Source organism: Malus domestica, chromosome 06, assembly GCF_042453785.1.
Source record: "Malus domestica chromosome 06, GDT2T_hap1".
Lineage (NCBI taxonomy): Eukaryota > Viridiplantae > Streptophyta > Magnoliopsida > Rosales > Rosaceae > Malus > Malus domestica.
The window spans coordinates 1,614,288-1,631,276 of record NC_091666.1 but is presented as its reverse complement, the minus strand read 5'-3'; the positions used below and the strand labels follow the sequence as shown (position 1 = coordinate 1,631,276).

Below are 16,989 nucleotides of genomic sequence, written 5' to 3'. Positions count from 1 at the left end.
TCTAAAAAATCAATTATGGTACTATTCACTTTATCCTTTATTTTGTCTTTATCGTTAAAACATAAAATTTTCAAGCTCTTTTTATTAGTTAATTTTTTTTTTAAAGGAGTGGGAGTTGAACCAATCAAGTTTTGGATGTATGGCTCCACTGTTCTAAAAATTCATACCTAAGCGCTAGACAACTGCCACCGCCCTATTTAATTTCTAGGCATTTGAAAATTAAGAAATGAAGCCTAGATCGGCTTAAACGGTCTCACCTAGATCGCGATTCTCACTTAAACAACAAACTTCATTTTGCTTTTTATTTATTTTAATAAAATATAAAAGACCTATTTAATACTTGGATAACGCTCATTATATACTTGTTCTCAATGTTTTCAATATGTTCTAATACTTTGTAATCTATATATCATTTTATTTTGCAATTTATATATCCAATGCAATTATGTATCTTTTTAAGTATAAATAAGCACTTATTTATACGATATTAATAAATTTACTTAAATTCGCTTAGAGCTCCGCCTGAGGCGAGCCAGCCTCCTAGACACTAGGCTCCAGCCCACCGCCCGACTGTCGCTCAGCGTGTTTGAGAACATTAGATAGATCATTTGAACATGTGATCAACAGGAATTCCAGTGATGCCACATCCTCCATCTACTTCCAACCAAAAAGAAAAGACAATCCAATTGAATTCGTCATCCAACCAATCAGTTAGCAATAGAAGCCCCAACATGTCGTCATACATATTCTTGGTGCTAGTTAACAGAGTAGATGTATGAAACGCATAACTGAAAATCAAAACTCACTTGGTGGTCCTGAAGGCCGAGGACAAACACCGGCGTAAAAAGGAAAGGGCCGTCAATATTTATCTACTCTTCAATAACAAAGAATCAGTTCTGAACAAACTCATAATTCTCCGCTCCATAAAGCCGCCTGCGAACAACAAAAAACAGGAAGAAATTGTACAATTAGGAAATTAATAGCAAAATCGGTACCAAAGACCTTAACTCCTACGCACATAAATGACACTCTTTTGACCAATTAAAATGACACTTACGCAAGATCTATCAAGGATTCTGATTTAATCACAGCCTTTCCTTCTGCAAGTTCAAGGGACGAATGATGCGTTATCATTTCCCTCAGTGTGTGCTTTGTGCTTTTAATGTCGTTATCCCACAAGATGCTCTGCGGTCAGAAGTTCAAGAACATGTCAGCATGCCTAGCTCCAGTCAATCATAACATGAAACACTTTTATTGCACCAAAGGGAGCAAGAAAAGAAAAGGAAAAAAAGGTGGTCAAGAAGACGACCAGACACGAAGGCAAAGGACAACAGAACTCTCTTGAGCCAGAAACAATAATAAAAGATTACACCACCAAGGAGACACAATCCCACCAAATGCTACAGAATGGAATTAGTCTAAACTCTATAGAAAGTTAGAAACAAATGCCCAAAGGGCTTCCCAGAACTGAATTTCATCCCAAGTTCATAGTCTTCAAGAACTCTCTTATTTCTTTCTGTCCTTTGTGTACTTCCACAAAGAAATCCGTTAACTAGGGAAAATGACCACTAGCTAATTCCATCATGCACAACTGATAAAACACAACACTAGGAGACACTTACCTTCCTAACATATTCCCTCTTCACGTCTTCCCATGGTAATTTACCTTTTGGACAGAAAATTGAAGCATTCCAAAGTGCTCCTCTTGCAACCATCACAGATGAGGTACCTTTAGCAATTGTGTGCACCATCAATAATCGTATTCAAGAATACACAGCACACGCATGCGCCTAATCTTTAGTTCCATTAGGGATGTGAGGTTTCAGATCTAAATTTTTGGTTAAGGCTTATTCAAATTACACAAGTATAATCTTAACACTGCATAAAATTTTGTGTTTGCATAGGAAGACAGAAGAAATATACGGATTAATTCAACTGAACCTAGTTATCTCAAATAAATTGCATATAGTATTTTTAGGGTATTCTAACTCATGTCAAGCTTACTGTCAAAATCCAAACCCATCTATTACACCTTCGTATCCAAATTGAGCCTTTCTAGATTTTTCCATTTTACAGAAATTAGTGCCATTTTTACCATTTTAATGACGAAAAAATACATACAGTGCATGGTCACATATGTTGCAGGCTTCTAAGATACTCATGTGATAACAAATCGTATAGATTAAACCCTGACATAAATGATATTAACCCAGCTAATATAAATAACATTAAGGCTACTTAATCTAAAATCTCAGCTCGGGTATTTCTTTAGGACCAGGATATAAGTATTGTGGTGCAAGAAAGGAAATATCTGAGGTAAGATTTTGTATCCCCAACATGAAATATGATACGGTCCTAAAGAAATTCTAATATCTTAAGATTACTTGAATAGTCTTATTGCTACCTGTAGCAACTTTGATACGCTGAAAATCTTCATACTCAAAAACATCGCCATTTGCTATAACTGGAATGGATAAGGATGCTACAACATCAGCAATTTCACTCCACTTAGCTGGATCCCGCGGCCTATCCTCAACTTTTCTGCATTTTATTGAACAGAATCACGTTAGACCAAGAATCGTGCAATTGAGACAAGAATATTGATGTTATTTTACTTTTATAGAAGCTGGCAACAAACCCTCCCGCATTAAATAATGTTACGGAATGCAAATATTTCTTATTTCCTTTTATTTTTGGTGACTCAATATGACAGGAAAACCCTATCATCATGCAGTCTAATTTTTCCATTCATTATAATGTGACATGCAAAGCCATAGTGTACATAGATATGCCTTTCTATTTTGTTTAACATTTGTTATATCCAACTTTGAAGCTTGTTTTTATTTCCCTCTGTTGCTACTTATATCATCCTCTCTGCTAATACATGACCCACTCGAAACTTATGGTTGTCAAAATGTAGAATTAGGGTAGGCCATAAATGTTCGGTCATAAGTGTTTGGTTCAAAACGTAGGCCCTAGGTGTTCTCATTTTACTTCACTCTCACAAACTCCACAGTTGATACTTTCACTTCCTCACCTACTCCAAAAATTTCTCCTCACTTACGTTAGCAATGGCTCATCCTGAACTTCACATCCTTCTCCCACAATCCTGGAACCAAATGTTGTCAAAAGACTCAAAGCTAAAAGCACAGGACTAGAATGGTGTCAGTCTCTTAATGATGGACCCCCAACAAAAACTACCATGAAATTTCTTCTTCCTCAAATATGCGCAAATGTTATCCGCCTTTTCTTGTTCTTTTCACTTAGCATTTTTCCTTTTCTTTGTTGGGCCCAATTTTATTAAGCTGTTACAACTCAAGATCTAATCACTTACATACTAACATATTAGAATGACAACCTCTACGTAGGACAGCAAAGCAGATGTAAATCTTGGGATCTAAAGGAATTTTATTTATATATTTATCTAGGACCCAAAACGAACAGTAACCGCGGGTAAGGATGGCTTGTTTGTTGGTTTCCAATGTTGTTGATATGGTGAGCTTAAATATGGTTCTATTACAGTTCAACTATGGCTTGCATGTTACGGTTAGGAGATAATAAGGCAGGGAAATCATAACAGAAGAGATAGTTAATCAGAGTACAATTTCATGCATTTATATAGATTCCATCCATAACTATACAGTTGGGCAAGGGCATAATTAAAATGATAATGTAGAAATGTACTAGACAAAAAGCCGAACTTTACCAACAGGGTATAAGAGAGATTACCTTCCATGGATAGCAAGAGCAGTAACTCCAGTTTTTTCAATTCTCCTAGCCAATTCAACAGTATCCTGAGATGATTTTAGTAGTCGAATCTTACAAGTTACCGGTATACTTAGGTTCCGCCATAAAGTAGTCAAAATCTGAACTTAGAAAGGAAAAGAGGAAGTTAGAAATTAACTGCAAGCACTCTGCAGATGGAAAGAAAAAGAATCTTAAGTGGATAAGATTATTTACATCATGAATAAGATCTGGTTTGGTCAATAGTGCAGCACCCATTCCTCCACTCACAGAAAATGACTTTGGACAACCCATGTTTATATCCACTGCTGCGACATCTTTACATCTAAAAGAAAAAGGTTCATAGGTATACTTGCCACAGTTGAGACAAGCATTACATTAAGATGGACACAGACCCATATCACACATATGGGTGTTTTGTCCAAAATGAGTATGAAGAATCAGATTGGACATGAGAAGAAACAGATACGCAACAGGTTCCTCTGGGAAGAGAAGATACCAGACCACTGCTATATGAATGAAACCTAAACAAAGCTATAGTCACATTTTGAAAACCAATTGTCTGCTCAAATCTGATACTTTCAAAGAAACTAGATCCAAGGTTATATTTGGAGGATTACCATTAAAAACAACCTTATTTATGACAAATCTTGGTAGACCTACCACGGTTATACATTCTCCCATTTAGTCACATGCATGCATGAGTATGACAAATTAACCAGCTAACATAAAACAACCCTAATAACGCTTGCATTGACTACTCATTCACACAATTAGTACTTTTTGACACCTGCATTTACTAAATAAGGTAGAATAAGGAAAAATAAAATGTGGGTGGAGTTTCCTTTCCACCTGTACAGATTTAGACCATTTCCATATCTTTACCATCAAAACGACAATCTGTTTTCTAGGTGAACAAACACAATATTTTAAAACAAAGGAATATCACTCTTTCTTTCAAATGCATACACAATTCTCATTAATGTATCACTTTCATAAATTTCCTTAATACTACCATGTCCAACATACAACGAAATATGTGGAAGAATCAATAAATGAAAGGTCAAAATTGAAACATATAACTTAGAAACATGATATAGTTATAGCATTTCTCTCATCTTTGCAAATACAACTTTGGAAGAGACCCTAAGAAAAGACTTAGAGTACTTGGATCTAACGGAGGACATGACACAGGACAGAACACAATGGCGTTCTAAGATTCATATAGCCGATCCCACTCAGTGACTTGGATTTTCCAAGTCTCCAACCGAGAAGTTTTCATCACTCGGGAAATTAAGGGAACACTACCTCAACCTATATGCTCCACTCACAAAACTTCAACATACAAGCTTCAACAAAAGAAAATTCAAAGAACTTAGCGAAGAAGGCTTTGGTGTATTTACACAATACGTTGAAATGAAGGAAAGCTTATTTATTGATATCCCCGATAAGTTACAAATATGTACATATACTTGAGTCAAAATAAACAAACAAGAGGGAGCCTTCACAAAGGTTGCTTAGGAGAAGTCTCAGCAGTCGGTAGAGCCCCAGAAAGAGAAGGCACCGGAGGGGGATCATTCGGACCCTCAGTACTGGACAAAACCCTAGAAGGAGGAGGCATCAGAGGTTGATCATTTGGAGCTTCATTACGCGGTACAGCCCCAGAAGACGAAGGCAATAAATGCCTTTGGAACAAACCCACAAATCTCTGATGATCAAGTAAAACCTGACCATCAGATTCCTTCATCTGGTCAAGCTTCCTCTTCATGTTTGTAGCATAGTCATGTGCGAGCCGGTGCAACTGTTTATTCTCATCCTTGAGCCCTCTAATCTCCTGTTTGAGACTCATCACTTCAGCCGCCAATGATTCAACTTGGCGGGTTCGAGCAAATAGGCGTTGGGCCATATTAGACACAGAACCTGCACACTGAACACTGAGAGCCAGAGAATCCTTAACAGCCAACTCATCAGACCGTTTGGAAAGTAGTCTGTTATCTTTGGGAGTGAGAAGGTTCCTGGCCACTACCGCAGCGGTCATATCATTCTTCATCACGGAATCCCCAACGGTAAGAGGACCAGTAGGGGAGACGAAGGATGGGCGCCATATGTTGTCTGGAGAAGGCGGGGCTGCCTCTTCAACAAGGTTCAAGTCAAAACGACGGTCGGAGGGGCCAGACATTTTCAAAGGTGTTGAAGAGAGAAGAGGTCGGACAAATCAAGATCTTAGAAGTGCAAGAATGGAGCTTCTACTGGTGGATATTCAAGTGTGCTTTGGAACTTAATGTCAGCCCCTATAAAAATCTGCACTCGACGAAGCTTCAGAAATCGAAGAGGCGCCTGCTCAGAAATCGAAAAGGCGTTTGCTTTCTCAAAAGCTGGGCTGCTCAGAGACCACGAGGGTCGATCTCAGAAATCGAAGAGGCGTTTGCTTTCTCAAAAGCTGGGTTGCTCAAAGACCACGAAGGCCGATCTCAGAAATCGACGAGGCTTGCTTTCTCAAAAGCTGGGCTGCTCAGAGACCACCAGGGCCGATCTCAGAAATCGAAGAGGCACCTACTTTTCCAGCCTTGTCAGCACCTGTCACACGCACACTCAACTTTGCGGAAATTATGGGCATTCTGTCGAAGATTTCTGACGAAATAGAAAGCATATGAATCGTACTGTTCAATCACCCACTTCCCACACGCAACAGTAGCTCATGGGTACCACAGATAACTTTGCCAAAGTTCTCTGACAAAGTTGAGACACGTGAAGCTTGCAGCTCCCACTACATCGCTCTGACCAAGAAGGGTAAAAGAATTGCAAAGAAACAACACTAACAAAGTTTAAACACATAAATTTTGAAGGTCTAGCTACCATATTATTACCCACAAGGGTAAAGGAACAGTACCACTGCTGGATAATTGGAAAGTCCCGGTGTGTCAACCTCTCTGCTTCGTGGCAAGGTAGACTAGCAAACATGCCCAACCTGTACTCACATTCGAGAAAACACTCCCAACAAGATTGCTTGCTCCAAAATCGAAGAGGCACCGCCCTCCGAATCTCGAGAGCCAGACTCCCAACATGATTACTTTCTCAAAAATCAAAGAGAGGGTAAAGGAACAGTACCACTGCTGGATAATTGGAAAGTCACTGTGTGTCAACCTTTGTGCTTCGTGGCAAGGTAGACTAGCAAACATGCCCAACCTTTACTCACATTCGAGAAAACACTCCCAACAAGATTGCTTGCTCCAAAATCGAAGAGGCACCGCCCTCCGAATCTCGAGAGCCAGACTCCCAACATGATTACTTTCTCAAAAATCGAAGAGAGGGTAAAGGAACAGTACCACTGTTGGATAATTGGAAAGTCCCTGTGTGTCAACCTCTGTGCTTCGTGGTAAGGTAGACTAGCAAACATGTCCAACCTTTACTCACATTCGAGAAAACACTCCCAACAAGATTGCTTGCTCCAAAATCGAAGAGGCACCGCCCTCCGAATCTCGAGAGCCAGACTCCCAACATGATTACTTTCTCAAAAATCGAAGAGACATCGCTCTCCGAATCTCGAGAGCCAGACCCCCAGCAGAATTACTTTCTCAAAAATCGAAGAGGCATCGTTCTCCGAATCTCGAGAGCCAGATCCCCGACAGGATTGCTTGTTCGAAAATCGAAGAGACACCACTTTCCCAACTTCAAGAGCTGGATCTCCTTGGATAAAGCTTGTCTGTAATCTTCACACGCAACATCAGCTTTCCAGATACCACAGACCACTTTTTCAAAGTGCTCTGACAGAGTTAAAACATGTGAAGCTGGCAGCTCCCACTACCGTGCTATAACCAAGCAGGGTAAAGGAATAGCATTATTACTTGATGTTAGGGAGACTCCTATATATGTCGACCTCCATCCCTAACGGACAGGCAGACTTACAAAAATGCTCAACCCTTTCTCTTATCTGAGAGGGCACTCCCAACGAAGCCTTTCGAAATATTCAGCTTTCTTTCCCCCCGATAATACCTCTGTAAACAAGCTATACTAGAGCAAGAATATCTCATATCATCAGGGTTAAAAGCAAGAGTATCCCATATCATGCTTTTTCCCTGTCTTTTTCTTTGGCCTTGTTCTTACCTGCAAGACAAGGAGAAAGAGAGCAATCAGTCAGCACTTGGAATCAAGCTTCCAGCCAGGAACTGACTGCCTGGAACCCCTTACCTGATTACTTACCTGGCATTGCTCTTGAGTACTCATCTTCAACATCTTATGCTTCCAGGGAAGATACCGCATCTGCCTGAGAAACAAATAGGGCAAGTGAGAAGGATACAAGGAAGCATGTGGAGACAAGCGTAACAGCACACGTGCCGATACATCCACTACTCTGTCAAAAGCAAAAGTATCACATATCAGCAGGGTCGAACGTACTCTAGATTTGATGGACTTGTTTTGACCCTCAAATTCTTCAGTCGGCCTTATACTCTGGAGGAAACCAGAAAACCCTCCAGCCCAGTTCAAGAATAAGCCTGTGGAAAGTTACTTCTTCAAAAGCAAAAGTATCCCATATCATCTCTCCTCATTTTTCTTCTCTTTATCCTTCATGCTGCCTGCAAGATAGGGAGAATGTGAACAATCAGCCGGAGCTCTGATTGCTTACCTTGTCTGTCACCTCTTTCAGCAGATCCCCTAGCTCGGCGACTTGGGGGACTCATACTACATGGTTTGTATCGCGCTTGACCAAGCATGAAACTACAAGTAAGCTTCAAGTGAAATTGATACATTACCTTGTGCATCTCCACCAGTTATAGATACCACCCCTGGATGGAGGAAGAGTACTTCCAGAGAAGATGCCACATCTACCTATGAGACAGATAAGGCAAGTCAAGACGATACCACACTTCGGTACTTAGAAGTTTCGTGGCTACGAGATCATTCTCCCACAATATTTCCTAATGTCATTTGTACTAAATCATTCACTTGTACTCACTAAAGGAGAGCTTGAACCTATGTACTTGTGTAAACCCTTCACAATTAATGAGAACTCCTCTATTCCGTGGACGTAGCCAATCTGGGTGAACCACGTACATCTTGTGTTTGCCTTTGTGTAAACTCTTCACAATTAATGAGAACTCCTCTATTCTGTGGACGTAGCCAATATGGGTGAACCACGTACATCTTGTGTTTGCTTTCCTATCTCTATCCACATGTGCAAAGAAGGCCTACTGACGCTCCGGTTCGAAAATGTGACTACGGGACAGAGGTTCAGGGCCGAAGGGGTAGAGGAAGACCTAGGAAAACTTTGGAAGAGACCCTAAGAAAAGACTTGAGTACTTGGATCTAACGGAGGACATGACACAAAACCGAGCGCAATGGCGTTCTAGGATTCATATAGCCGACCCCACTTAGTGGGAAAAGGCTTTGTTGTTGTTGTTGTTGTTGTTGTAGTTGTATATGAAAGTGCGGACATACACATAAAAACTCTTTTACAACATGATGATAGAATACACATTGTGTGACCGTCGTAGGCCACTGAAGCTCAAGGGAAAATTTTATAGGACGGCAATAAGGCCAGCGATGTTGTATGGCACAGAATGTTGGGCGGTGAAGCATCAACGTACACAAAATGGGTGTAGCGGAGATGAGGATGCTTCGTGGGATGTATGGGCACACGAGAAAGGATAAGATTGGGAATGAGGTTATCCGAGGTAAAGTAGGAGTAGCCAAAATTGAAGGAAATATGAGAGAAAATCGGTTCCGGTGGTTTGGACATGTGCAAAGAAGGCCTACTGACGCTCCGGTTCGAAAATGTGACTACGGGACAGAGGTTCAGGGCCGAAGGGGTAGAGGAAGACCTAGGAAAACTTTGGAAGAGACCCTAAGAAAAGACTTGAGTACTTGGATCTAACGGAGGACATGACACAAAACCGAGCGCAATGGCGTTCTAGGATTCATATAGCCGACCCCACTTAGTGGGAAAAGGCTTTGTTGTTGTTGTTGTTGTATGCCGAAATCCATGTATTCATGCAACTATATCCTGATGTACTTCTAAACTTTGCACTGTCTACACAAGTAATAAGTGATTCAATATGAACCCCAAACTCAAATAGCAAACCAATCAAGTCAACACTGAGTGTATGGAGAGCACAGGTGCATACAGTCACTTCCCATACCGATTGCGTGATCCTAATAACTTAGATTGATACCATATTGATCACAAGGCCATTGATCTAAATTCCACAACCAATAGACGACAGACTTTCAAGTTAAAGTTCCAACATAATAACTCTGTCTACTAGTACCTAATTACAATTTTAAGATAAACACATAAAAATATGAACTTCGAAAGAAAAAGAGAACGACACAATGCAACAATCAACTCACACGATCTCAGCAGCTTTGACAGCCCTTACGGCGTTGGAAGTACCAATCTGAAACACCACTCGATTCTTTTCCTCATCGCACGTCCTGAAAACAACACTTCCAGTACCTTTCTCCACAAAATCAACGGATCCTAATTTCTCTAAGCAACAAACATGCACAAACATTACACAAAAATTCCCAAAATCAAGCACCCCACAACTAAAATGGGTCAAATTCTTTGCTCCATAAATCTTCAGGAAACAAATATATATATATAGTAATTTGTGACAAAAACAAGTGAGAAAAATGAAAAAGGTTATCATACCATTGAATCTGCGGTCGCATTTGACAAGTTTATGGTCGATAATTTCTTCACCGTAGGTTATATCAGCTCCATATTCAGCAGCTAGTAATCGAAACGGCAAAGTCCCCTAACCAATTTTGAGGAAATTTGTACGTAAATAAAAGGAATTAGAAGGTTAATTTTTTAATTTTTCACGGAAATTCAAGCAAAAAATAGAAAAGGAAAAAAGGGTTTAGGGTTTAGAAGTACTGACGACGCGAACCATGGGAGCGAGGACAAGTTTGTTGCGGTACTCCATCTTCGTCGGACCCGTCGGATGATTGGATGGTCTGGATAGCCTTGACCAGGGGAGGAGACCCTGCTCCTCTTTGCAGGAGAATCCGGAGGACCAAATTTGATCAGTGCGCCATTTAACACACAATCTTCCCCGAATGATTCATTTTCTAAAATTATTCATTATATATATATATTTCATTATTTCTTATTGGCCAAAATATTATGGATAAATTACATTTAACAAGGGATGGGCAAAATACCCATGGGTATGGGTAACCGCGGTTACCCGTTCATTTAAAGTTGATGGTTATGGTTATGGGTAACCGTTTAAACAAATAAACGGTTATAGCTATAACCGTTTATCCATGAAATTTAAATGGACGGTTATGGGTATTATCCGTGGTTATAACGGGTATCTATCGGTTATGGATAATATTCATGGTTATAACGGGTATCCATTTACCCATTTAATTTAATATATGTAAAATTAAAAAAAAAATTAAAAACCCTCAGAGTTACAACTCCGTCACTCTCTTTCTCCGCCTCTTGACTTCGTCACTCTCTCTCTCCGCCGCTCTCTCCATCGCTCTCTCTCTCTTCGTTGCTTTCTCTCTCTCCGTCCGTCACTCTTTCTCTCCGTCGCTCTCTCTCTGTCGCTCTTTCCTTCGCTCTCTCTCTCCGTCGCTCTCTCTTTACGCCTCTCTCTCCGTCGCTCTCTCTCTGGGCCTCTCTCTCCGTCGCTCTCTCTGCGCCTCTCGACTTCGACTCGACCACACCTCGGCGACCTCGCTCAGACAACCTCACCACCCTCCTCGACCTCACCTCAGACAACCTCCTCACCTCAGAATCTGGGACATCAGGTAAATTTTGGAATTAATTTAGGGTTTGAGATTTAGGGTTTGTGAAATTTAAATTAGGATTTGTGAAATCTAGTCTTGATTAGGCATTGTTCTTGATTTTATTAAAAATTTGCATTGTTCTTGATTTTGGAAATTTAATCATTTGTTCTATTATGTTCTCCTTTTTGTTCTCTCTCTCTTTCTGTGTTTCCATTTGTGCTTGCTTGGGTTTTATGACAGGAGGAATGTGAAATCTGTTGCAACTTGCATCTATCACAAAGTATAACCCAAAAAGTATACTGACCTTGGGTTTTATGACAGTATAGTGTTCTTTTGTTCAATTGCTTTCCTGTTTTTCTTTTATATTCTGAACTCTATATCTTCATTTTTTTTCCCGCTTAAACATTTCTTCGTTGTTCCGTTGTATGCATCCGTCCTCATTCTCTTACATGACATATAAGCATTTTGATATCTGCATCTCGTTTGTTATATGTACACTATTTCCACCTCCAATATAATTTGTGAATTGATTATCTGTATTTGTTTCAGCAGGAACTCTTTTCGTATGAATTATTTGAAGATCTTTAGATCTTCAAAAAGTCTTGTATCTAACTGTTTCAACTAGTTCCAAGATGGAGACTCAAAGCGAGAACCAAGCTATTGAACCAATTAATCTTGATCAAGAATTGGACCTAAGTGAATCAAGCTTTGATGACACTGGTAGGAAGAGAAAAAGAACCTCAGTTGTCTGGTAGCATTTTGAGGAAAAAAGTTTTTGTGGGGAGGTGAAAGCTGTCTGTAACCAAATTTTCTCAGGTTCCTGAACTTCCATAATTTATTGGTTGCTATACAGAATATAAAAAAATTGATTGGTTGCTATACAGAAAAATATCGTTCGTAAACTATTATTTCAATTATTGGAATTATACGAGAACTTAAATGATTAAAATAGGGAAATGTATGCTAAAATGTACTTATAACGGTGTTTAATTGTCAGAAAATAAAAATTATGACAAATTTTTCTTTTGTAATTTTCAAATTGTTAAAAAAATAATGTAGACGGGCGAAAAAAAGGATAAATGGGTAAAAAAAGGATAAACGGGCGAAAAAATGGGTAAACGGGTAAATGGTTATGGTTATGGTTAAATGGGTAAATGGGTATACAGTTATGGGTATGGATAACCGTTTATAAACGGTTATGGTTATGGGTATAATCATTTATGTAATTACCCAACGGGTAAACGGTTATGCAGGTATGAACATAAATGGTTATGGGTAAATAATCGCGGTTACCCGCCCGCCATAACCATTGCCCATCCCTACTCACAACCTTAGGTTGAGGTTTATTTTAACCTCATACAACATTTTCAAAACAATTCACTTTCATATCTCAAGTACTATTTTATTTCAATATAATACATTCGTTACATTTTCCATCTATTGATCCGTTAAGAGCTGACATGACTGCCATATTTGTGCCACGTGGTAAAAAAAATAATTTTTTATTCATTTAAAATATCATAATAATTTACCCAATTAAATAAAAAAAATAAAAAAACCCATCTTCTTCTCCGCGCCCTTTCCCTTCCCTGTAACCCAAACACCCCATCTCACCCCACCCCCACCTCCCCCACAACCTCCCTCCCTTCTCTCTCCACGGCCAACTCCCTTGCAACCCCCCACCCACACCATCGCGAACCCCACAATCCCCCCCACCCTACCTCCCCTCCCACCCCCAAAAACCCATTCGCTCATTCATTTCTCCCAACAAAACCACCACACACCACCATTTTTCGATTCCCGAAAGCCTGAGCCTCCATCAATGGCGATTTCATCTCCATCCCTTTTGACCTTCTCTGCCTCCTTCTGCCACACCTTCACTCGCATCCCTTCCATTTTCTTCCGCTGCCGAAGGCTCGGTCTCGCCGGACAACGGTGACCTCCAATAAGAGCTCTTCCATGGCTTATCGCAGCAGCGTCGTCGGAGAGGATCATCGGTGTTCGTCACACTGCATGTGGATTCCGTGGGGTCACGGGGCACGGTCCAGAGCCCTAAGGCCATGGTTCAATTGTTGAAGGGGGAGGTGGGGTGGGATGGGTTTTTGGATGGGATGGAGGTGAAGAGAGTGGAGGTCAGGGAGGTGGTCGGGGGGAATGGGTTTCTGGGTTTTCAGTTTTTTTTTAATTGGGTAAATTATTATAATATTTTAAATGAATAAATTTTTTTTTTGCCACGTGGCATAAATTTGGCAACCACATGGCACAAATATGGTAGTCACATCAGCTCTTAACGGATCAATGGATGAAAAATGTAACGGATGTATTATATTGAAATAAAATAGTACTTAAGGTATGAAAGTGAAATGTTTTAAAGATATTGTATGAGGTTGCAATATACCCCAAACATGAGGTGGTAAAGTGTAATTTATCCAAATATTATTCATTGTTTTAATTTGGTCCAAAGTATTAGGGCTTTTTACATCTAAGCCCCTTCATTACTCTAATACTTTTTTTTTTTTTCTTTTGAAGAACAAAGAAAGTGCATTCCAGGGCACAGAGGCCATAGAAGAAACAAGAAAGCCTACGAAGAGGCAAACAATAGACAAGATAAAGTAAGGAAGGCAGTGTAAGGAGTTACATACAGAGACGCTTCAACTAAGCAAAAGCGTCACCCCTACACTACCGCCTATAGCTAATGAGGACATGGAAGACCATCATTTTTTAAAACAAAAACCAGCGAAGATGGTGGCCTATCGACCCAAACAACATCACACAGCTCCGTAGAATCACGCGACGTAAGAGCATCAGCCGTCATATTGGCTGATCTTGGGACCCAAGACCAGCGACAGTTTTGGAAGGCTTTTGGAAAAATTAACTGCCTTTGTAACGGGAAAGATATTAGAAATACTATGAGTTTTGATATGTAAGCTCTTGACTGCTTAGAACTCAATGATTGAGAGAAGCATGGAGTTTTCCTTTTGTTTTTAATTTATTTTGATGGCGCAACTGTTACTCACAAGAATAAGAATGTATTTATCTCATTATGAGGTTCTTCATTTGTTCCGCATCTCATGTCGTCCTTTTCTGTTCTAAATAACATAAGCAAGTTTCACTTCTATCTTAATAGAACACGAGAATCTTTGCCCTTGGCTTCTCAAATTTTCCATGTTATCCTCATTTAATAAATTTCTAGTCTCTTATCATCTTCTTAATTAAGAGCATTTATTGAGTTTTTAAAATGTTAACCCAAGATAAATTTGCAAAATATATAATGTGTTACAAATAGAAAATAAACATGTTAGTCAACACCAAAATAATAATCTGATTATCAACAACAACATCATATGATTACAAAATTAGTTTTAAAAGTTGGTTTCTAGCATTACCCAATTGAAAAAATAAAAAATAAAAAATAAATCCAAGGGATGAACTGCTTATTTTATTAGTAGCGAAGAAATTGGAGTTACATCCATGACGTAAAAATTACTGAAATTAAAGGAAAAAAACAACCTCCTATTAGTCTACATACTTTAAAAAAAAAAACAAAAACAAAAAAGTCTCGGGGTTGATCTCAAAAGAAACCTGCGTAAAAGAAATGACATAATTATTACAAAAAAAAAAATCTACAGAAATTAACTCCCTGTGTAGTTCATATCAGAAGAAAACTGAACAGTGCGCCGACGTTCAAGGGTGAAAAGGATTAGACTACATAGCATGGTGGTTCTAACTCCCAAACTGCAGAAATTCGTCCCCAGTGTTTGCTCCAAGCCCCGCCATCTGCTCTTGCGGCTGCTAGTCTTGTGGAGTCATTATCTCCATCGGTGCAGCCGACTGAGCTTGTTGCATGTGCATTATTCTGCCACTAATCGCTGGTGGTGGTGGTGGTGGTGTTGGTACTACTTGGACATGATTGTTCTCGTTTTGAGCCAGCTCTTCCTGCACTTTCTTCACTTTTCTGTTTATCTCCTCCACTTTGTGGTCAATCACCCACCCTAGGTCATTCAGATCCCCCATGTTCAGATCTTGCAGGGACCTCCCAGCTAGACACTGACTCATCATGATTGACATTTCTTTCTCCCGATTCTCCTTCTTCTGTTTCCTCAGCTGGTCCTTTGCCTTCTCGATCTGCTGCCTCAGAAAAGCCTCAATGTTCAGCTGCTTTTTGGTCTGTTCCATTGGCGGCATTGTCCTGAACTTCGCGTATGTGCCTTGTACTCCCGAAGGAGATGGCCAAACCTCAGGCTGAGTATCGTTCTGTCCGTAAACGACAGCACAGGCCTCAACATCACAAAGGGTAGTGATTTCACTCATCTTTTTCATGAAACCCTTCTTTCTTTTTTTGAATGTTAGTTTTCGAGTTGGGTGGTTTTGGATGTAGGCAAGCTTCACCTTCTTTCGAGACATGGTGGCTAGCAAGGGCACAAGTAGGTGCCCTAGGGTTTGCTTAAGGAGGAGCTCTGCAGTTTGCTTGCTTGACTAATCCGAACTCCAATGACCGGTATTTATACTACTTGCAAGGAACCTCCTCATAAATTTTCTTAGATTTACTCCACATTAGAAAGTAATGCTCTTAGGTTGCATGATATACAAAAATCAGTAGAGACCATTTTGATATATATATACATTGGATGTGAAATTTATGACTGCCAACAAATTTACAATGTGAAATTTGGTGGAGGGGATCATATTAGCAAAATAACAAATTTTGATTTAATTTAAGAAAAAATTGTAAAACGTGAGTTTGTTGGATGAGTATTTGATATTATCCACCCTTGGTTTTATATGGAAGGCTTTTCTATTAGTTTCCATGCATTCAGGAATATTCATGCATCAGGACATAGATTTTTTCGTGACTCATTCATTTATTGAAAGAATGTTATTATGTCTGTTGATGCATAAAATCAGTGAGGACTTTGGTACAACAGAAAGTGTTAAGTTTGTGACCTTCGCTAGATTGCTCCAGTCACTAGTGTGGATAAGTATGTAAATGGATAGAGACAGGGAAGCAAACACAAGATGTACGTGGTTCACCCAGATTGGCTACGTCCACGGAGTAAAGGAGTTCTCATTAATTGTGAAGGGCTTACACAAGTACATAGATTCAAGCTCTCCTTTTGTGAGTACTAGTGAATGATTTAGTACAAATGACATTAGGAAATATTGTGAGAGAATGATTTCTATTTATAGAAGAGAGTTTCTAGTTTTATTTTGACATTGACACGTGTCGTGTTGTGATTGGCTTCTGATGTTGACACGTGTCGCGCTATGATTGGCTTCTGATGTCGACACGTGTTGTGCTGTGATTGGCCTCCTAGTTGGAGGGAAACTCTTCTGGGTCCTTGACGGTATAACGTTGACCGGTGCTCAGTAGTTTCGGGATTGGTCAAGTATGGTACAAACAGTGCTCCCCTAAGTTCCTGAGTGAGGGAAGTTCCTCGTTTGGGGACTTGCAAGATCCAAGCCACTGAGTAATCACGAAACTTCTAAGTGCCGAAGTGT

The 16,989-nt window shown here is 39.8% G+C and overlaps 2 protein-coding genes across 7 annotated transcripts; both read right to left on the bottom strand.

Annotated features, from left to right (window-relative positions):
- Window positions 1-391: 391 nt before the first annotated feature.
- Window positions 392-10,851, bottom strand: LOC103436768 (uncharacterized). 6 transcript variants are annotated; one of them, XR_011582303.1, is made up of 10 exons: window positions 10,629-10,851; window positions 10,397-10,502; window positions 10,093-10,222; window positions 3,961-4,069; window positions 3,730-3,866; window positions 2,405-2,541; window positions 1,623-1,729; window positions 1,058-1,185; window positions 807-933; window positions 392-654 (listed from the first exon to the last, which is right to left on the bottom strand). XR_011582303.1 is itself a non-coding variant. In XM_029104376.2 (9 exons), exons 1-9 carry the CDS (start codon window positions 10,671-10,673, stop codon window positions 891-893), a joined length of 951 nt encoding a protein of 316 aa, XP_028960209.2. In that variant the 5' UTR covers window positions 10,674-10,807; the 3' UTR covers window positions 687-890. The 6 variants fall into 6 exon arrangements, 4 of the variants coding, with proteins under 4 accessions (XP_028960209.2, XP_028960210.2, XP_028960211.2 ...); XR_003774323.2 differs by having other exon boundaries at window positions 10,093-10,231; window positions 10,629-10,820; XM_029104376.2 differs by lacking the exon at window positions 392-654 and having other exon boundaries at window positions 687-933; window positions 10,093-10,231; window positions 10,629-10,807.
- Window positions 10,852-15,282: 4,431 nt separating this feature from the next.
- LOC103436811 (agamous-like MADS-box protein AGL80) lies at window positions 15,283-15,894 on the bottom strand. The gene has a single exon (XM_008375262.3). It carries the CDS (start codon window positions 15,892-15,894, stop codon window positions 15,283-15,285), a length of 612 nt encoding a protein of 203 aa, XP_008373484.3.
- Between the last annotated feature and the right edge of the window lie 1,095 nt (window positions 15,895-16,989).